This window comes from Ranitomeya imitator, chromosome 3, assembly GCF_032444005.1.
Source record: "Ranitomeya imitator isolate aRanImi1 chromosome 3, aRanImi1.pri, whole genome shotgun sequence".
Classification (NCBI taxonomy): domain Eukaryota; kingdom Metazoa; phylum Chordata; class Amphibia; order Anura; family Dendrobatidae; genus Ranitomeya; species Ranitomeya imitator.
The window spans coordinates 822341255-822365204 of NC_091284.1; the positions used below are offsets into that span (position 1 = coordinate 822341255).

The 23950-nt window shown below is 40.3% G+C and overlaps 1 protein-coding gene across 2 annotated transcripts in view; it reads left to right on the forward strand.

The window, feature by feature from the left end:
- Positions 1 to 23950, forward strand: part of WNT11 (Wnt family member 11) — a 147830-nt gene that overhangs the window by 88460 nt on the left and 35420 nt on the right. For both annotated transcript variants that reach the window (XM_069759387.1, XM_069759388.1), the window contains exons 4-5: positions 15992 to 16269; positions 16415 to 16707. In XM_069759387.1, the coding sequence (XP_069615488.1) occupies positions 15992 to 16269; positions 16415 to 16707 (571 nt within the window). The remainder of the gene's footprint in view (positions 1 to 15991; positions 16270 to 16414; positions 16708 to 23950) is intronic.

Here is a 23950-nt window from a genome sequence, read left to right on the forward strand (position 1 = left end):
TCACCAATCTTCAAAGTAGCAAATTTTATTGAGTCTTCACAATTATAACTTCATGGCCGGGGGAGAAGAAAAGGAGCTCGTGCGAGCAGGGAAGACGACGGCCGTTTCGCGCGGTCCTTGCGCTTCAACGGGTCTGCATGAGTGAGGGCAGAGTGGTGGATGGGATATGGTGGCCAATAAGCCCACCCCCAACATGAACCCACCCACACACCTTCTACCTCACTCATGTCAAGAAATACAAACTAAAAACATGCAGTCGGGTGACATCCGAGTGCAGCCTGAATAAAAACAAGATAAGTTATATACTATTAATCCACATAAATTATGTTTAGGGAAAGAAGAAAAGTTTTTACAAAAAACAGCAGCGATATAAACAATTGTGAGATATCCTACAGTCGGTATTTTAAGCATTATGCAAAAAAGATTTTTTTTTTTTTTTATGCAAAAAAGATTTTTTTATATAAATATATGCTCACTCTTTAAAATAATATACCTAGTATAATACTGCTCCTATGTACAAGAATATAACTACTATAATACTGCTCCCTATCTACAAGAATATAAATACTATAATACTGCCCCCTATATGCAAGAATATAACTACTATAATACTGCTCCTATGTACAAGAATATAACTACTATAATACTGCTCCTATGTACAAGAATATAACTACTATAATACTGCTCCTATGTACAAGAATATAACTACTATAATACTGCTCCTATGTACAAGAATATAACTACTATAATACTGCTCCCTACATAGAATATAACTACTATAATACTGCCCCCTATGTACAAGAATATAACTACTGTAATACTGCTCCTATGTACAAGAATATAACTACTATAATACTGCCCCTATGTACAAGAATATAACTACTATAATACTGCCCCTATGTACAGGAATGTAACTACTATAATACTCCTATGTACAGGAATATAACTACTATAATAATGCTCCTATGTACAAGAATATAACTACTATAATACTATCCCTATGTACAAGAATATAACTACTATAATACTGCCCCTATGTACAGGAATGTAACTACTATAATACTCCTATGTACAGGAATATAACTACTATAATAATGCTCCTATGTACAAGAATATAACTACTATAATACTATCCCTATGTACAAGAATATAACTACTATAATACTGCTCCTTATGTACAAGAATATAACTACTATAATACTGCCCCTATGTACAAGAATATAACTACTATAATACTGCCCCTATGTACAGGAATGTAACTACTATAATACTCCTATGTACAGGAATATAACTACTATAATAATGCTCCTATGTACAAGAATATAACTACTAGAATACTGCCACTATGTATAAGAATATAACTCCTATAATACTGCTCCTATGTACAAGAATATAGCTACTATAATGCTGCCCCTATGTACAAGAATATAACTACTATAATACTGCCCCTATGTATAAGAATATAACTACTATAATACTGCTCCTATGTACAAGAATATAACTACTATAATACTGCTCCTATGTACAAGAATATAACTACTATAATACTGCCCCTATGTACAGGAATGTAACTACTATAATACTCCTATGTACAGGAATATAACTACTATAATAATGCTCCTATGTACAAGAATATAACTACTATAATACTATCCCTATGTACAAGAATATAACTACTATAATACTGCCCCTATGTACAGGAATGTAACTACTATAATACTCCTATGTACAGGAATATAACTACTATAATAATGCTCCTATGTACAAGAATATAACTACTATAATACTATCCCTATGTACAAGAATATAACTACTATAATACTGCTCCTTATGTACAAGAATATAACTACTATAATACTGCCCCTATGTACAAGAATATAACTACTATAATACTGCCCCTATGTACAGGAATGTAACTACTATAATACTCCTATGTACAGGAATATAACTACTATAATAATGCTCCTATGTACAAGAATATAACTACTAGAATACTGCCACTATGTATAAGAATATAACTCCTATAATACTGCTCCTATGTACAAGAATATAGCTACTATAATGCTGCCCCTATGTACAAGAATATAACTACTATAATACTGCCCCTATGTATAAGAATATAACTACTATAATACTGCTCCTATGTACAAGAATATAACTACTATAATACTGCTCCTATGTACAAGAATATAACTACTATAATACTGCTCCTATGTACAAGAATATAACTACTATAATATTGCTCCTATGTACAAGAATATAACTACTATAATACTGCCCCTATGTACAAGAATATAACTACTATAATACTGCCCATATGTACAAGAATATAACTACTATAATACTGCTCCTATGTACAAGAATATAACTACTATAATACTGCCCCTATGTACAAGAATATAACTACTATAATACTGCCCCTATGTACAAGAATATAACTACTATAATACTGCCCCTATGTACAAGAATATAACTACTATAATACTGCCCCTATGTACAAGAATATACCTAGTATAAAACGAATAAAAGAGAAAAAATAGCATATGGACGGCACTACCCCAACTAAATCCATAATCTTCAGGAAAGCCGGTACTAAAAAGCTATATCATGTCAGCAACAGCCATGGCGAAAAAGATATCGGGTGCAAAACCATGAAATAACATATGTGTCCCAGGTAGCAAAAGAAAAAAGCAGGATGCACTCACCAATCTTCAAAGTAGCAAATTTTATTGAGTCTTCACAATTATAACTTCATGGCCGGGGGAGAAGAAAAGGAGCTCGTGCGAGCAGGGAAGACGACGGCCGTTTCGCGCGGTCCTTGCGCTTCAACGGGTCTGCATGAGTGAGGGCAGAGTGGTGGATGGGATATGGTGGCCAATAAGCCCACCCCCAACATGAACCCACCCACACACCTTCTACCTCACTCATGTCAAGAAATACAAACTAAAAACATGCAGTCGGGTGACATCCGAGTGCAGCCTGAATAAAAACAAGATAAGTTATATACTATTAATCCACATAAATTATGTTTAGGGAAAGAAGAAAAGTTTTTACAAAAAACAGCAGCGATATAAACAATTGTGAGATATCCTACAGTCGGTATTTTAAGCATTATGCAAAAAAGATTTTTTTTTTTTTTTATGCAAAAAAGATTTTTTTATATAAATATATGCTCACTCTTTAAAATAATATACCTAGTATAATACTGCTCCTATGTACAAGAATATAACTACTATAATACTGCTCCCTATCTACAAGAATATAAATACTATAATACTGCCCCCTATATGCAAGAATATAACTACTATAATACTGCTCCTATGTACAAGAATATAACTACTATAATACTGCTCCTATGTACAAGAATATAACTACTATAATACTGCTCCTATGTACAAGAATATAACTACTATAATACTGCTCCTATGTACAAGAATATAACTACTATAATACTGCTCCCTACATAGAATATAACTACTATAATACTGCCCCCTATGTACAAGAATATAACTACTGTAATACTGCTCCTATGTACAAGAATATAACTACTATAATACTGCCCCTATGTACAAGAATATAACTACTATAATACTGCCCCTATGTACAGGAATGTAACTACTATAATACTCCTATGTACAGGAATATAACTACTATAATAATGCTCCTATGTACAAGAATATAACTACTATAATACTATCCCTATGTACAAGAATATAACTACTATAATACTGCCCCTATGTACAGGAATGTAACTACTATAATACTCCTATGTACAGGAATATAACTACTATAATAATGCTCCTATGTACAAGAATATAACTACTATAATACTATCCCTATGTACAAGAATATAACTACTATAATACTGCTCCTTATGTACAAGAATATAACTACTATAATACTGCCCCTATGTACAAGAATATAACTACTATAATACTGCCCCTATGTACAGGAATGTAACTACTATAATACTCCTATGTACAGGAATATAACTACTATAATAATGCTCCTATGTACAAGAATATAACTACTAGAATACTGCCACTATGTATAAGAATATAACTCCTATAATACTGCTCCTATGTACAAGAATATAGCTACTATAATGCTGCCCCTATGTACAAGAATATAACTACTATAATACTGCCCCTATGTATAAGAATATAACTACTATAATACTGCTCCTATGTACAAGAATATAACTACTATAATACTGCTCCTATGTACAAGAATATAACTACTATAATACTGCTCCTATGTACAAGAATATAACTACTATAATATTGCTCCTATGTACAAGAATATAACTACTATAATACTGCCCCTATGTACAAGAATATAACTACTATAATACTGCCCATATGTACAAGAATATAACTACTATAATACTGCTCCTATGTACAAGAATATAACTACTATAATACTGCCCCTATGTACAAGAATATAACTACTATAATACTGCCCCCTATGTGCAAGAATATAACTACTATAATACTGTCCCTATATACAAGAATATAACTACTATAATACTGCTCCTGTGTACAAGAATATAACTACTATAATATTGCTCCTATGTACAAGAATATAACTACTATAATACTGCCCCTATGTACAAGAATATAACTACTATAATACTGCCCCTATGTACAGGAATGTAACTACTATAATACTCCTATGTACAGGAATATAACTACTATAATAATGCTCCTATGTACAAGAATATAACTACTAGAATACTGCCACTATGTATAAGAATATAACTCCTATAATACTGCTCCTATGTACAAGAATATAGCTACTATAATGCTGCCCCTATGTACAAGAATATAACTACTATAATACTGCCCCTATGTATAAGAATATAACTACTATAATACTGCCCCCTATATACAAGAATATAACTACTATAATACTGTCCCTATATACAAGAATATAACTACTATAATACTGCTCCTGTGTACAAGAATATAACTACTATAATATTGCTCCTATGTACAAGAATATAACTACTATAATACTGCCCCTATGTATAAGAATATAACTCCTATAATACTGCTCCTATGTACAAGAATATAACTACTATAATACTGCCCCTATGTACAAGAATATAACTACTATAATTCTGTCCCTATATACAAGAATATAACTACTATAATACTGCCCCTATGTATAAGAATATAACTCCTATAATACTGCTCCTATGTACAAGAATATAACTCCTATAATACTGCTCCTATGTACAAGAATATAACTACTATAATACTGCTCCTATGTACAAGAAAATAACTACTATAATACTGCCCCTATGTACAAGAATATAACTACTATAATACTGCCCCTATGTATAAGAATATAACTCCTATAATACTGCTCCTATGTACAAGAATATAACTCCTATAATACTGCTCCTATGTACAAGAATATAACTACTATAATACTGCTCCTATGTACAAGAATATAACTACTATAATATTGCTCCTATGTACAAGAATATAACTACTATAATACTGCCCCTATGTATAAGAATATAACTCCTATAATACTGCCCCTATGTACAAGAATATAACTACTATAATACTGCTCCTATGTAGAAGGATGTAACTATTATAATACTGCTCCTATGTACAAGAATATAACTACTATAATACTGCTCCTATGTAGAAGGATATAACTATTATAATACTGCTCCTATGTACAGGAATATAACTACTATAATACTGCTCCCTATGTACAAGAATATAACTACTATAATACTGCTCCTATGTACAAGAATATAACTACTATAATATTGCTCCTATGTACAAGAATATAACTACTATAATACTGCCCCTATGTATAAGAATATAACTCCTATAATACTGCCCCTATGTACAAGAATATAACTACTATAATACTGCTCCTATGTAGAAGGATGTAACTATTATAATACTGCTCCTATGTACAAGAATATAACTATTATAATACTGCCCCTATGTAGAAGGATATAACTATTATAATACTGCCCCTGTGTAGAAGGATATAACCGCTCACTGATGCACAATATGTCACCATTATAATAATGTGACCTGCATGGTTACATGTATCTTTCTGTATTTGTTAGCTGTCCAGTCTGTTCTGCGGTTGTATGTCTCTCGCGTGTGTTGCAGAGATCAGCGTGACATACTTTAGGTGGAATGGACTCGGTGAATGTCTTAGATGAGATGCCAAACTGTAAAACTCCTGGACAGCAGTCAAGTGTCCCTCACATTCGGCTAGATGACAGAGGTGGCACATGGTCAAACGATTCTAAGGATTCCGTCACTCTCCTAGATACAGATGCCATTTCCAATTCTTCCAATTAAAGGGGTTTTGCATTTTCAGAAAAGTTGTGTCCACAGGCGCAATTTGTTGTTAAAAACAAACAAAAAAACCCTTTGTTCTTCTACCTCTCCACTAGTCTTCACTGGTGTCTGTCAATAGCTCTGCAGCTAATCAGTGAGTCCAAGGGCTTGTGGCATCTACATGGGCATTGCCTTTGAGCTCAGTGATTGGCTGCAGCATTGTCAAAGCGAAGACAACATCAGATACCAAGAGCAGCAGTGTGGACCTGGGGATGGTGAGTAAAACTTTTTTTTTTCTACAACAAACTGCTCCTGGTGAGAGATTTCCTGTAAACTGAACCCCCCTACAATATATGTCAGCGTTACTGTTGCCGTTAACCTTCCTCAAGTTAAGCCCTGATTCAGATTTTTCTGCTGTACGTTATCTTTCTGCTCTTTGCCTGCCATGGTTTGCTGAGAGTTGTAGTTCCTCAGCAGTAGGGGTGTCCTTGCTCTACAGTGAATAAACCCTTCTATTCCATTTCTAATTTCAGACCTGGATTTAGGGCTTTATAGGTTTTCTGTTAACTCTCAGGTTGTAGACTCCCTCACTGCTACTTCCCATCCACAGACTGAATGCCTCTGTAGGGAATATATTTGATGCAACACACTAGACATTGTTTCTTTCTTTGATACTTTGTGATTCGTACAAGGGGCTTCTCACTAAATTAGAATATCATCAAAAAGTTCATTTATTTCAGTTCTTCAATACAAAAAGTGAATCTCATATATTCTATAGAGTCATTACAGACAGAGTGATCTATCTCACTTGTTTATTTCTGTTAATGTTGATGATTATGGCTTACAGCCAATGAAAACCCAAAAGTCATTATCTCAGTAAATTAGAATACTTTATAACACCAGCTTGAAAAAAATGATTTTAAAATCTGAAATGTTGTCCTACTGAAATGTATGATCAGTACATGCCCTCAATACTTGGTCGGGGCTCCTTTTGCATCAATTACTGCATCAATGCGGCGTGGCATGGAGGCGATCAGCCTCTATCATGCATACCAGGATATGGATACCAGGGATGAGGAGGTTATGTATACAGGGATGGGGATGAGGTGACCATGCATACAAGGACAGGGATGTGGAGCCATGCATACAAGGATAGGGATGAGAAGCCATGCATACCAGAATAGGGGATGAGGAGCCATGCATACCAAGATAGGGATGAGGAGGCCATACATACCAGGATAGGGATGAGGAGGCCATACATACCAGGATAGGGATGAGGAGGCCATACATACCAGGATAGGGATGCGGAGCCAATCATGTATACCAGGATAGGGATGAGGAGGCCATACATACCAGGATAGGGATGAGGAGTGTTATGATCTGGTGGCCTAGGACCAGCATGAGACGGACTCTGGAGAAGGTGGTCCCTGTACTGACCGCAAACCCTGAACCTAGCAGCGCAACTAGAAGTAGCCGTGGGGGGTACCTAACACTCCCTAGACCCCTCGGCACAGCCTAAGATCTAACTTCCCCTAAAGACAGAAACAGGAAACCTATCTTATCTTAGAGAAAATCCCCAAAGGATAGATAGCCCCCCACAAATATTGACTGTGAGAAGAGAGGGGAATAACATACGCAGATATGAAATCAGATTTTAGCATAGGAGGCCATACTAGCTAAAAAGAAAGAATAGAACAGAGTACTATGCGGTCAGTATAAAAACACTAGAAATATCCACCACAGAATATACGAAACACCACATCTGACTAAAGACATGGGGGGTATATCTGCATCTCCAGAGACACAGCTTGGCTGCAAAAAATCCTTCACAGACTAAGCTGGACAAGACAAAAACATGAATATGCACAGAACTATAAGGTCCAAAGCAGGTGGACAGCAAAAACAAAGCCAGGACTTATCTTTGTAGAAAAGCACAGCAAACTGGAGAGACCAGCAGGGAAGTGAATCCTCCAAAAACAATGGACAACTGGCAGGGACTAAAGAGTCCTGCAAAGCTATATACCCCAGTCAGTTTTGCAATTAGCAGATACACCTGTCCACTCCTGCAGTCCAGGCACAACTGCATTACCCTCTACAACCACCGGAGGGAGCCCAAAAGCCGAATTCACAACAGTACCCCCCCCCCTTGAGGAGGGGTCACCGAACCCTCACCAGAGCCCCCAGGCCGATCAGGATGAGCCCGATGAAAGGCACGAACCAAATCAACGGCATGGACATCAGAGGCAGAAACTCAAGAATTATCCTCCTGGCCATAACCCTTCCACTTGACAAGGTACTGAAGCTTCCGCCTCGAAAAACGAGAATCCAAAATCTTCTCAAAAACATATTCCAACGCCCCATCGACCAACACAGGGGATGGAGGATCAACAGAGGGAACAACGGGCTTCACATATTTCCGCAACAAAGATCTATGGAAGACATTATGAATTGCAAAAGAGGCCGGAAGCGCCAGGCGAAAGGACACCGGATTAATAATCTCAGAAATCCTATAAGGACCAATAAATCGAGGCTTAAACTTAGGGGAAGAAACCTTCATAGGAACATGACGGGAAGATAACCAAACCAGATCCCCAACCCGAAGCCGGGAACCAACACACCGACGACGGTTAGCAAAATGTTGAGCCTCCTCCTGAGACAGCACCAAATTGTCCACCACATAAGCCCAAATCTGCTGCAACCTGTCGACCACAGAATCCACACCAGGAAGGTCAGAAGGCTCAACCTGCCCAGAAGAAAAACGAGGATGAAAACTAAAATTACAAAAAAAAGGCGAAACCAAAGTAGCCGAACTAGCCCGATTATTAAGGGCAAACTCGGCCAATGGCAAAAAAGCCACCCAATCATCCTGATCAGCAGACACAAAGCATCTCAAATAGGTCTCCAAGGTCTGATTAGTTCGCTCAGTCTAGCCATTTGTCTGAGGATGAAATGCCGAAGAAAAAGACAAATCAATGCCCAGCTTGGCACAAAAGGCCCGCCAAAACCTAGAAACAAACTGGGAACCTCTGTCGGACACAATATTCTCCGGAATACCATGCAAACGTACCACATGCTGAAAAAACAACGGAACCAAATCGGAAGAAGGCAATTTAGGCAAAGGCACCAAATGAACCATCTTAGAAAATCGGTCACAGACAACCCAGATAACCGACATTCGTTGGGAAACAGGAAGATCAGAAATAAAATCCATAGAAATATGTGTCCAGGGCCTCTCGGGGACCGGCAATGGCAAAAGCAACTCACTAGCGCTGGAACAGCAAGGCTTAGCCCGCGCACAAATCCCATCCGCCTTAAAATTCTTAGTACCAGGAGTGTACGAGACCACAAAATCAAAGCGGGAGAAAAACAGGGACCATCGAGCCTGTCTAGGACTCAGCCGTTTGGCAGACTCGAGGTAAATCAGATTCTTATGATCGGTCAGGACCACAATACAGTGCTTGGCCCCCTCAAGCCAATGTCACCACTCCTCAAATGCCCACTTCATAGCCAACAACTCCCGATTGCCGACATCATAATTGCGTTCCGCAGGCGAAAACTTCCGAGAAAAGAAGGCACACGGTTTCAAGGAACCATCAGAATTCCTCTGAGACAAAACGGCCCCTGCCCCAATCTCAGACGCGTCAACCTCAACCTGAAATGGAAGAGAAACATCCGGCTGACGCAACACAGGGGCAGAAGTAAATCGGCGTTTAAGCTCCTGAAAGGCAGAAACAGCTGCGGAGGACCAATTCGTCACATCAGCGCCTTTCTTGGTCAAATCGGTCAGAGGTTTAACCACACTGGAGAAGTTGGCAATGAAACGACGATAAAAATTAGCAAAGCCCAAGAATTTCTGAAGGCTCTTCACAGATGTGGGCTGAATCCAATCATGAATGGCCTGAACCTTAACCGGATCCATTTCTATAGATGAGGGAGAAAAAATGAAACCCAAAAAAGAAACCTTTTGCACTCCAAAGAGGCACTTTGACCCCTTCACAAATAAAACATTATTACGGAGGATCTGAAATACCATTCTGACCTGTTTCACATGAGACTCCCAATCATTGGAAAAAAATCAAAATATCATCCAAATATACAACCATGAATTTATCAAGATAACTCCGAAAGATATCATGCATGAAGGATTGGAACACAGATGGGGCATTAGAGAGTCCGAATGGCATCACAAGGTATTCAAAATGGCCTTCGGGCGTATTAAATGCAGTTTTCCATTCGTCACCCTGCTTGATACGAATAAGATTATATGCCCCTCGAAGGTCAATCTTAGTAAACCAGCTAGACACCTTAATCCTAGCAAACAAATCAGTAAGCAAAGGCAAGGGGTATTGAAATTTGACCGTGATCTTATTCAAGAGGCGATAATCAATACAGGGTCTCAAGGAGCCATCCTTCTTGGCAACAAAAAAGAACCCCGCTCCCAACGGTGAAGAAGATGGCCGAATATGCCCTTTCTCCAAAGACTCCTTAATATTGCTCCGCATGGCGGTATGTTCAGGCACAGACAGGTTGAAAAGTCGGCCCTTGGGGAACTTACAACCTGGAATCAAGTCAATGGCACAATCACAGTCCCTATGCGGTGGAAGGGAACTGGATTTGGGCTCATCAAATACATCCTGGAAGTCTGACAAAAACTCAGGAACTTCAGAAGAGGGGGAAGAGGAAATTGACATCAAAGGAACCTGATCATGAACCCCCTGACAACCCCAACTAGTCACAGACATGGATTTCCAATCTAACACCAGATTATGTAGCTGCAACCATGGAAAACCCAGCACAATATCATCATGCAAATTATGCAACACCAGAAAACGACAATCTTCCTGATGGGCTGGCGTCATGCGCATGGTCAGCTGTGTCCAAAACTGAGGTTTATTTTTAGCCAACGGTGTAGCATCAATGCCCCTCAACGGAATAGGGTTCTGCAAAGGCTGCAAGGGAAAACCACAACGTCTGGCAAATTCTAAGTCCATTAAGTTCAGAGCGGCGCCTGAATCCACAAATGCCATGACAGAAAATGATGATAATGAGCAGATCAAGGTCACAGATAACAGAAATTTAGGTTGTATAGTACTGATGGCAACAGAACTAGCGATTCTCTTTGTACGCTTAGGGCAATCAGAAATAACATGAGCAGAATCGCCGCAGTAAAAACACAACCTATTCTGACGCCTGAATGTTTGACGTTCAGCTCTAGACAAAATCCTATCACACTGCATAGGCTCAGGGCTCCGTTCAGAGGACAACGCCACAGTGTGCACAACTCTGCGCTCGCTCAAGCGCCGATCAATCTGAATGGCCAGAGACATAGAATCACTCAGACCAGCAGGCGTGGGGAACCCCACCATAACATCTTTAACGGATTCAGAAAGACCCTTTCTGAAAATTGCCGCCAAGGCATCCTCATTCCATTTAGTCAGTACAGACCATTTTCTAAATTTCTGGCAATACGATTCTGCCGCTTCTTGACCTTGACACAGAGCTAACAAGATTTTCTCAGCCTGATCCACAGAATTAGGCTCATCATACAACAACCCCAATGCCTGAAAGAACGAATCAACATTAAGCAAAGCAGGATTGCCAGTTTCCAGGGAAAATGCCCAATCCTGTGGGTCACCACGCAGCAGAGATATGATGATTTTAACCTGCTGAATAGGATCACCAGAAGACCGGGGTCTTAATGCAAAAAACAGTTTACAGTTATTTTTGAAACTCAAAAATTTGGATCTGTCACCAAAGAATAAATCAGGAGTGGGAATCTTAGGTTCTAAGGCAGGAGTCTGAACAATAAAATCTGAAATACCCTGTACCATAGCAGCAAGCTGATCCACCCGAGAAACTAACTCCTGAACATTCATGTTAATACTAGATTCCGTAGCCACCCAGAGATAAAGAGGGAGGATAATACCAAACAGGCTAAGGAAAAAAAAATGGCTCAAAAGCTTCCCTCCCTTCTTCTGAGATGCAATTAACTCATTGTTGGCCAGTTGTACTGTTATGATCTTGTGGCCTAGGAGCAGTATGAGATGGACTCTAGAGAAGGTGGTCCCTGTACTGACCGCAAACCCTGAACCTAGCAGCGCAACTAGAAGTAGCCGTGGGGGGTACCTAACACTCCCTAGACCCCTCGGCACAGCCTAAGATCTAACTTCCCCTAAAGACAGAAACAGGAAACCTATCTTATCTTAGAGAAAATCCCCAAAGGATAGATAGCCCCCCACAAATATTGACTGTGAGAGGAGAGGGGAATAACATACGCAGATATGAAATCAGATTTTAGCATAGGAGGCCATACTAGCTAAAAAGAAAGAATAGAACAGAGTACTATGCGGTCAGTATAAAAACACTAGAAATATCCACCACAGAAAATACGAAACACCACATCTGACTAAAGACATGGGGGGTATATCTGCATCTACAGAGACACAGCTTGGCTGCAAAAAATCCTTCACAGACGAAGCTGGACAAGACAAAAACATGAATATGCACAGAACTATAAGGTCCACAGCAGGTGGACAGCAAAAACAAAGCCAGGACTTATCTTTGTAGAAAAGCACAGCAAACTGGAGAGGCCAGCAGGGAAGTGAATCCTCCAAAAACAATGGACAACTGGCAGGGACTAAAGAGTCCTGCAAAGCTATATACCCCAGTCAGTTTTGCAATTAGCAGATACACCTGTCCACTCCTGCAGTCCAGGCTCAACTGCATTACCCTCTACAACCACCGGAGGGAGCCCAAAAGCCGAATTCACAACAGAGGAGGCCATACATACCAGGATAGGGATGAGGAGCCAATCATGTATACCAGGATAGGGATGAGGAGGCCATACATACCAGAATAGGGATGAGGAGGCCATACATACCAGGATAGGGATGAGGAGCCAATCATGTATACCAGGATAGGGATGAGGAGGCCATACATACCAGGATAGGGATGAGGAGGCCATGCATACCAGGATAGGGATGAGGAGCCAATCATGTATACCAGGATAGGGATGAGGAGCCAATCATGTATACCAGGATCGGGATGAGGAGGCCATGCATACGAGGATAGGGATGAGGAGCCAATCATGTATACCAGGATAGGGATGAGGAGCCAATCATGTATACCAGGATAGGGATGAGGAGCCAATCATGTATACCAGGATAGGGATGAGGAGCCAATCATGTATACCAGGATAGGGATGAGGAGACAAGGCATACAAGAATGGAGATGAGGGGATAATGCAAAATTGTTTATCATATTCCAATTTAGTGAGAAGCACTTGTATGTATATATACAGAAATAGTATATGCTAGAAAATAGCGCCAATCTTTTAATTCCTGTATTTTTGAAGTGTAGTCATAAAGAGCGAAAAAACCTTCTAGTGAATTGTGGCACATCATGTTCTCCATGTTTTGCAGAGTCTACAATAATTTGCTAAATGTACTTAGTAAATCTGCCCCACTGTCTCAAGACAAAAACATTAAATATTTCTTTGGGCAAGTTTCACGATTCTTTCAGAAATGTTCTTGCTTACCATTAACACATTTAGGGTGCGGTTCACTCTTGCATTTGCACCTATCTTATTCCAAATTTTTTGGTGTTTTTTGCCTTGTTTTTCATTTGTGCCTTATTTTAATTTACACCTTTTTTAAAGTCTATTTTATGTGTTCATCTTTTTTTAATTTTTTTTATTTTTAGTTATTGTGGATGATGTCTGGGGTTTCTAATAGTTTTCAGCAGATTCATCAATTGCAACTTTTTAAAAAAGTTACAAAATTTTGGTGGAAATGTGCTCCAGTCTCCCCGAATTGATTTTATGTACAATTTTTTGGTGCTAATTTTGGTACATTTTATAGGAACATGTGACTTTTTTTTGCATTAAAAACTGTTAAAGACAAAAATAGATTATGCTTCAAATTCATGAACCCCATGGGCCAATTCGAAAAAATTTGATGAAAAAAACATTAATTCCACAAAGCAAAATAAAAAAAAAGAGAAAGTGACTTACAAAAACCCTCATAAGATGAATAGGGCCCGTTGTGCTCCCTTCACAGTGTTTTCAGTTTTGTACGCAGTCAGTTTGGTAAAATTTGACTAATTTATAAAAATTAGTGTAAGTGTGCTGGAATTTACTGCGCCGGCCTATTAAAAAATGTCTCAATCGAGACATTTTTGGGATCTTTTCCATGATCCTACTGAATTATTCCATTAGTTTTTCATTTCAACATTTTCTTTAATTTCTTTTACATTTTATTTTATTTTTTACTTTTGTTTTTTACAAATTTTTTTTGATGCTTGTTAAATCTTGTTGGGTTTTTTTGCTTGCTTTTTAAATTCTTAATCATTCATTTTGCGGCATTTATTTAATTACTATGTAACAAGTGAATAAATACCCTTCCCCCAAAAATGAAGGCAGTTTGTACTCTCTCCTCATCAGTTCTCAGGAAATTCATAAAAGTGTTCCCCTTTTCCTCCGTAACATTAGCCATCAGAAAGTCATAGACCGTGGCGATCCATCAAGGGTTAGGGGAACTCCTCTTGTGTGAGAAAGCTGCTCTTCATTAGTATTAACGAGTCAAAACCTCTGACTACGAGCATCGTGTTATTCTTTTTCATTATGTGGTTTACAGAAGCTAAACACCGCCAGGAAATGACAACTTTCCTTCACCGAGTACAGAAATATTCGGCACCTCACTTTTTGAGAGCAGCGTTAATAATCTGAGAGTTACTTGTAGTTTGGAGACGATGAAAATGACCAATAAAATGTTCATTTCCGCATTTTTGCCGTCCATTAACTGTGATTAAGTTGGTGTTGGGTCATTGAGTGGCTTCATGACATAAACATTGTTATTTCTGGGATATTCCTTATGAAAATTTCTAGTATTTTTAATTTTTTTTCCTTTTCTCATATTTTTGTTTATTTTTTTTTATAAATCAAAATTAAAGATTTGACCATTTACCCAAATATGTAAGTTGTCCATTCGGTGGTCCTAACTTTGAGAAAACGGTGTAAACATCCTCGAATTTTATGTTTAAAGTGGCCTTCCACCTCTCCCGTGACATCTTCACCATCAGGTACGTTAGGTGTGACCATGCCCAATTGTATTTTTTCTGCGGCAATGATACCAGTGCCAGAGAGGTCTATTATGGCCAATATTTTCCGCAGTCAGCTCATGTCCATAAGGGCTCATGCAGATATCTATTCAAATTAGTCCGATCTTGGACCGCAATCTACGGACTGGCCGGAGGTCTCTTGACCGGAGCAGAAGAGCTTAATATATTTCTATGGGGCTGTGGTGCTCAGGTCAAAAAAAGCCACAACCAGTCCGTGCATTGCAGGCTGAGATAAGACCAATTGGCATGGATGAAACCTTTATAGGTGAAATATGAAACTTGTAGACTTCTTTGAGACTTTGCTGTACCTCCATATTATGGACTGATCGTAGGGTTTTAATACCTATGTTATAAAGGGCACCAAGTGGCGGCAGCGGGAGGGAGTTAGTATTGCTTATTGCATTGACCACATTGGAGAACATTTGTTGAGTTGCTTATAGAGAATGTTTAAAGCCCAACCATGTCCCATGTAGGATCTACAAGTCATGTCTGGTGAGATGATTGGTCAGCTTGACTGAAATACAAGGAATTGATGAATATTTTATTTTTTTTAGGTACAAGAGAATCAGCTTTTTTGTACGCTCTGTCTGCTGCTTCTATAAGCCATACGATTGCCCGGGCTTGCACCGTCGGGGACCTTCCAGGTTGTTCTTGCGGCCCCATACCTGGGGAGCCACTGGACCAAGGTTCTCGTTGGGGAGGATGTGCCGACAACGTGAACTATGGTCTTATGATGGGCTCTAAGTTCTCCGATGCCCCAATGAAGATGAAGAAGTCAGGATCTCAAGCCAATAAGCTAATGCATCTCCACAACAGCGAAGTGGGGAGACAGGTGAGTAGATTCTCCAAGATGGACATACATGTTGGAAACATATTCCTAAAATTAAAAATCTCTGACTTAGTTTTAGGGATGTAAACGTTTATATACTTGTGTCTGTAGATGTTCGAGTTTTTCTAAAAAATTTTTTTTTATTTAGGTGCTGAAATCCTCATTGGAGCTGAAATGTAAATGTCATGGAGTCTCAGGGTCCTGCTCTATTAAGACCTGTTGGAAAGGATTGCTGGAACTTCGAGAGATCGCCTTGGATCTTAAAACCAAGTATCTATCAGCAACAAAGGTAGTTCATCGACCAATGGGTACACGGAAACAGCTGGTGCCAAAAGACCTGGATATTCGGCCGGTGCGGGAGACGGAACTTATATATCTTCAAAGTTCTCCGGATTATTGTCTAAAGAATGAAAAGTTAGGATCTCATGGAACACAAGACCGGTGAGTATGGCTTCAAGCGCAAGCAAAAAAAGTTTTGTAAGAACTCCTCTACAGTTGGTAGACGCCATTGAATTTGGGCCTTCATAGTATGGTGTCCATAGATCTACTGCTCTTTAATAGTTTGGCAAACAATACCCTAACACAATGACCCTGTTTCATCAAGACTAGCATTTCATATGCCAGTCATAATGATGGACCCGCTGGAATAAGATGTACAAGCCACTTAATGAATTCGGTGCATTTTATCAGTGGCATGCGCTTCCATGCACCTTGTTAGAAATGTTACTCTAGTCATAGACTCGAGTAACATTTCTAGTGTAATGTTTGCTGCCACTTTTGATGAATTTGATGGGTGGGCACAGCCAGGTCCTCTCCCGTTCCAGTTCCTCTCCAGGTCCTCCCACTTTGGCGGAGCTGCCCGAAGCTAACGTGAACATATGGATAGTCGCAACATTTTGTGCAACTCTGCATTGCACAAAAATTTTGCAACTTTACAAAGTGTTTTGTATTGGTTTTCTGGTATAAACACTTTGATGTATCGGGGCTATTGTCTTCCAACTATGGTTGATTTCTCACTTTGGTTCGTCCTCTTTCATCCAGAACTAGAGATGAACTAATCGATTTAAGCCGTGTCTTCCGGTGGCTTGCCTCCTCTCTACATCTCCAGTCTTCTCTTCCATCTTCACCCTCGGTGCTGACTAAGCCTCAAGTGATGTCATGACGTCACGGAAGGTCATGCCAACCCTGGAGGTGCCAAGGAGTGAAGAAGAAAGCTGAAGCTAGAGAGGATCCAGTCGAAGTTCAGAGAGAGAGCTGCATCACCAGGACAGGTGATGGGCGAGGTGGATATAATATATTTTTTATTTTTTAACTCCTCCGTTTATTATTCTATGTGATCTGGAGAGACCCTCAGAATATAAATAAAATGGCCGTTACCTACAATTCAATACCCATAGAATAAATTTGGCACAAATCAAATGTTCCAATCAAATTTTAGCGAATCCGATTAATCCAATTTCGGCAGATATGTGGAGTGACTGTCCCAGAGAGAGTTGCAGATTCAAGCCTCATATGTCATCTAGCACTGTTTATGGTGGAGGTCACGGCATGGAAGATGCTTGGCCGGGAGAAGTTTCCACAGGCAATATCCACAGTTTCTCGGGGGGTGAGGTCATCCGCGTAAAAGTCAATGTCTTTCAGAAAGGAGACGCTCTTCTCTACCCATCAATGATGAAAACATTTGCATTTGATGAATTTGATGGGTGGGCACAGCCTGGTCCTCTCCTGTTCCAGTTCCTCTCCAGGTCCTCCCACTTTGGCGGAGCTGCCCAAAGCTAACGTGACCATATGAATAGTCGCAACATTTTGTGCAACTCCGCGTTGCACAAAAATTTTGCAACTTTACAAAGTGTTTTGTATTGGTTTTCTGGTATAAACACTTATGTATCGGGGCTATTGTCTTCCAACTATGGTTGATTTCTCACTTTGGTTCGTCCTCTTTCATCCAGAACTAGAGATTAACTAATCATCACTTTGGCACAAATCAAATGTTCCAACCAAATTTTAGCGAATCCGATGAATCCAATTTCGGCAGATTTGTGGAGTGACTGTCCCGGAGAGAGTTGCAGATTCAAGCCTCATATGTCATCTAGCACTGTTTATGGTGGAGGTCACGGCATGGAAGATGCTTGGCCGGGAGAAGTTTCCACAGGCAATATCCACAGTTTCTCGGGGGGTGAGGTCATCCGCGTAAAAGTCAATGTCTTTCAGAAAGGAGACGCTCTTCTCTACCCATCAATGATGAAAAAATTGCAACAGGATGTATGATTTGTTCATTACATTTTGCAAAACATCTGATTTTTAAAGATGACATTTTTTTTGTAAAAAATTTCAAAATGGTAAAAAAAAATTATAAAATAAAAATATAACAATTTAGGACTTAAAACATGTTCTTTTCAATAATTCAAAAATACATTTTAGTTTTGTTTGTTTTTTTCTCGCATGGAAGAAAACCTATCAAATCGAAAATATGACGTAGATGTAGTTTTTTTTGCTCCTTTAAAGTGTTCAGCATTTATTTTTTGTACATGGACCCCTATTAGCACCGGCTTCAAAAATAAGTTAAAAAAAAATCAGAATTTTTGTCATCAGTCACTGTAGATTTATGTAAAGTACATATAATTGTATAAGATTGCAAAACACTGGATCTGTCAGACATAACAACTTGCCCGCGGTTCTGTAACAACTGGTTTGTGTGTGACTCAAGGTAGACACAGAATTTTTCTGCTGTCTGAACCTCTTAAGTTGCGTCTCACATATTCTCCACACATGATTTGTGTCTGCATATTATGATAATGAAAGGTCCTTACCCACTGTTGAAAGCTGCGGATTCACGGCACGGGTGATGACTCACGACTGCATCAATGGGGTTTGTACAAAATCTGCAGGAAAAAAAATCTGGAGTTTTGGGAAAAAGAGGTTTTAATTAAAAGTGAATCAGAATCTCCAAATCTGTAAATTTATATTGTATCAAAAGTAAAAGCAATAGCCGGCACTCAGGTCTTCTTAAAAAAATTGTTCCATTGATCCAGTAAGATAAAAAGACACAAAAAATGGTTGAAAATAACAACTCAAAAATTAAAAAGGCAGAAAATAAATCCACTACGCTCCCAGGCAACATGTTTCAGACCTGCACGGACCTTTGTTAGACTTGAGAAAGGGACATTTAAGTCTGAAACATGTTGCCTGGGAGCATAGCGGATATTTCTTTTCTGCCTTTTTAATTTTTGTGCTGTTGTGTTCAATGTTAATGTGCATACATTACATTTCTGATCCTGAGTTACATCCTGTATTATACTCCAGAGCTGCACTCACTATTCTGCTGGTGCAGTCACTGTGTACATACATTACATTACTGATCCTGAGTTACCTCATGTATTATACCCCAGAGCTGCACTCACTATTCTGCTGGTGCAGTCACTGTGTACATACATTACATTTCTGATCCTGAGTTACATCCTGTATTATACTCCAGAGCTGCACTCACTATTCTGCTGGTGCAGTCACTGTGTACATACATTACATTACTGATCCTGAGTTACCTCATGTATTATACCCCAGAGCTGCACTCACTATTCTGCTGGTGCAGTCACTGTGTACATACATTACATTTCTGATCCTGAGTTACATCCTGTATTATACTCCAGAGCTGCACTCACTATTCTGCTGGTGCAGTCACTGTGTACATACATTACATTACTGATCCTGAGTTACCTCATGTATTATACCCCAGAGCTGCACTCAGTATTCTGCTGGTGCAGTCACTATGTACATACATTGCATTACTGATCCTGGATTACATCCTGTATTATACTCCAGAGTTGCACTCACTATTCTGCTTGTGCAGTCACTGTGTACATACATTACATTACTGATCCTGAGTTACATCCTGTATTATACCCCAGAGCTGCACTCACTATTCTGCTGGTGCAGTCACTATGTACATACATTACATTACTGATCCTGAGTTACCCCCTGTATTATTCCCCAGAGCTGCACTCACTCTTCTGCTGGTGCAGTCACTGTGTACATACATTACATTACTGATCCTGAGTTACATCCTGTATTATACCCCAGAGCTGCACTCACTATTCTGCTGGTGCAGTCACTGTGTACATACATTACTGATCCTGAGGTACATCCTGTATTATACCCCAGAGCTGCACTCACTATTCTGCTGGTGCAGTCACTGTATACATACATTACATTACTGATCCTGAGTTACATCGTGTATTATACCCCAGAGCTGCACTCACTATTCTGCTGGTGCAGTCACTGTGTGCATACATTACATTACTGATCCTGAGTTACATCCTGTATTATGCCCCAGAGCTGCACTCACTATTCTGCTGGTGCAGTCACTGTTTACATACATTACATTACTGATCCTGAGTTACATCCTGTATTATACCCCAGAGCTGCACTCACTATTCTGCTGGTGCAGTCACTGTGTACATACATTACATTACTGATCCTGAGTTACATCCTGTATTATACTCCAGACCTGCACTGTTATGATGCGGTGGTCTAGGAGCAACATGGAACGAGCTCTGAGGGAAGTGGTAACTGTACTGACCGCAGTCCCTAAGCTCAACACAACACTAGAAGTAGCCGTGGAATGCTCCTAACTCTCCCTAGGCATCTCGTCACAGCCTAACAGCTAACTACCCCTAAAGACAGAAGCAGGAAAACTATCTTGCCTCAGAGAAAATCCCCAAAGGATAGATTAGCCCCCCACAAATAATGAATGTGAGTGGAGAGGAAAAAGACATACACAGAATGAAACCAGGATGAGCACAGGAGGCCAGTCTAGCTTGATAGATAGGACAGGATGGAATACTGTGCGGTCAGTATAAAACACTACAAAAATCCACGCAGAGTTTACAAAAAAATCTCCACACCTGACTAAAGGTGTGGAGGGTAAATCTGCTTCCCAGAGCTTCCAGCAAGACAGAATTAATTCATACTGATTACACTGGACAAACATAGAAAGCATGGAACGGATAAGTCCACAATCTGTGAACAGAAAAGCGCAAGCAAAAACTTAGCTTTGCAGAACGGGTCAGGATAACAGGGAAATCCAAAGAGATGTGAATCCAATCAGGAACCATTTACAAGTGGCACTGACTGAAGGAACCGCCAGGCCTAAATAGCCAGCAGAAGAGACGATAAGTGGAGGCAGCTGATGACAGCTAACTCCAAGGAGCAGCCATACCACTTGAAACCACAAGAGGGAGCCCAAGAGCAGAACTCACAAAAGTGCCACTTACAACCACCGCAGGGAGCCCAAGAGAGGAATTCACAACAGTACCCCTCCCTTGAGGAGGGGTCACCGAACCCTCACCAGAGCCCCAGGCCGATCAGGACGAGCCAAATGAAAAGCACGAACCAAATCGGTGGCATGGACATCGGAGGCAACAACCCAAGAATTATCCTCCTGGCCATAACCCTTCCACTTGACAAGATACTGAAGCCTCCGCCTCGAAAAACGAGAATCCAAAATCTTCTCAACCTCATATTCCAACTCTCCCTCAACCAACACCGGGGCAGGAGGGTCAACCGGGAACAACGGGCACCACATATCTTCGCAACAAAGATCTATGGAAAACATTATGAATGGCAAAAGAGGCTGGAAGAGCCAAACGTAAAGACACCGGATTAATAATTTCAGAAATTTTATAAGGACCAATAAACCGAGGCTTAAACTTAGGGGAAGAAACCTTCATAGGAAAATGACGAGAAGACAACCAAACCAAATCCCCCACACGAAGCCGGGGACCAACACACCGACGGCGGTTAGCAAAACGTTGAGCCCTTTCCTGAGACAACGTCAAATTGTCCACCACATGAGTCCAAATCTGCTGCAGCCTGTCCACCACAGAATCAACACCAGGACAATCAGAAGGCTCAACCTGCCCAGAAGAAAAACGAGGATGAAAACCAAAATTACAAAAGAAAGGTGAAACCAAAGTAGCCGAACTAGCCCGATTATTAAGGGCAAACTCGGCTAACGGCAAGAAAGACACCCAATCATCCTGATCAGCAGACACAAAGCATCTCAAATAGGTCTCCAAGGTCTGATTAGTTCGCTCAGTTTGGCCATTAGTCTGAGGATGAAACGCCGAAGAAAAAGACAAATCAATGCCCATCCTAGCACAAAAGGCCCGCCAAAATCTAGAGACAAACTGAGAACCTCTGTCAGAGACAATATTCTCCGGAATGCCATGCAAATGAACCACATGCTGAAAAAATAATGGAACCAGATCTGAGAAGGAAGGCAACTTAGGCAAAGTTACCAGATGGGCCATTTTAGAGAACCGGTCACAAACAACCCAGATAACAGACATCTTCTGGGAAACAGGAAGATCCGAAATAAAATCCATGGAAATATGCGTCCAGGGCCTCTCAGGGACCGGCAAAGGCAAAAGCAACCCACTAGCGCGGGAACAGCAAGGCTTGGCCCGGGCGCAAGTCCCACAGAACTGCACAAAAGCACGCACATCGCGCGACAAGGAAGGCCACCAAAAGGACCTAGCAACCAAATCTCTGGTACCAAAAATCCCAGGATGACCAGCCAACACTGAACAATGAACCTCAGAAATAACCTTACTTGTCCATCTATCAGGAACAAACAGCTTCCCCACTGGACAGCGGTCAGGCCTATCAGCCTGAAATTCCTGAAGCACCCGCCGCAAATCAGGGGAGATAGCAGAAAGAATCACCCCCTCCTTAAGAATGTCAACCGGCTCAAAGACTCCAGGAGAATCATCTATCCATCTATCAGGAACAAACAGCTTCCCCACTGGACAGCGGTCAGGCCTATCAGCCTGAAATTCCTGAAGCACCCGCCGCAAATCAGGGGAGATAGCAGAAAGAATCACCCCCTCCTTAAGAATGTCAACCGGCTCAAAGACTCCAGGAGAATCAGGCGAAAAACTCCTAGAGAGGGCATCAGCCTTAACATTCTTAGATCCCGGAAGATACGAGACCACAAAATCAAAACGGGAGAAAAACAGGGACCATCGAGCCTGTCTAGGATTCAGCCGCTTGGCCGACTCGAGGTAAATCAGATTCTTATGATCGGTCAGGACCACAACGCGGTGTTTAGCTCCCTCAAGCCAATGTCGCCACTCCTCAAACGCCCACTTCATAGCCAACAACTCCCGATTGCCGACATCATAATTGCGTTCCGCAGGCGAAAACTTTCTGGAAAAAATGCACACGGTTTCATCAAAGAACCATCAGACTCCCTCTGAGACAAAACGGCCCCTGCCCCAATCTCAGAAGCGTCGACCTCAACCTGAAAAGGAAGAGAAACATCCGGCTGACGCAACACAGGGGCAGAAGTAAATCGGCGTTTAAGCTCCTGAAAGGCCTCAACAGCCTCAGAGGACCAATTCGTCACATCAGCGCCTTTCTTCGTCAAATAAGTAAGGGGCTTAACCACACTGGAAAAATTGGCAATGAAACGGCGATAGAAATTAGCAAAGCCCAAAAATTTTTGAAGGCCCTTCACAGATGTGGGTTGGATCCAGTCATGAATAGCTTGGACCTTAACAGGATCCATCTCTATAGACGAGGGAGAAAAAATAAAACCCAAAAAAGAGACCTTCTGAACTCCGAATAGGCACTTAGACCCCTTCACAAATAAAGCATTATCACGAAGGATCTGGAACACCATCCT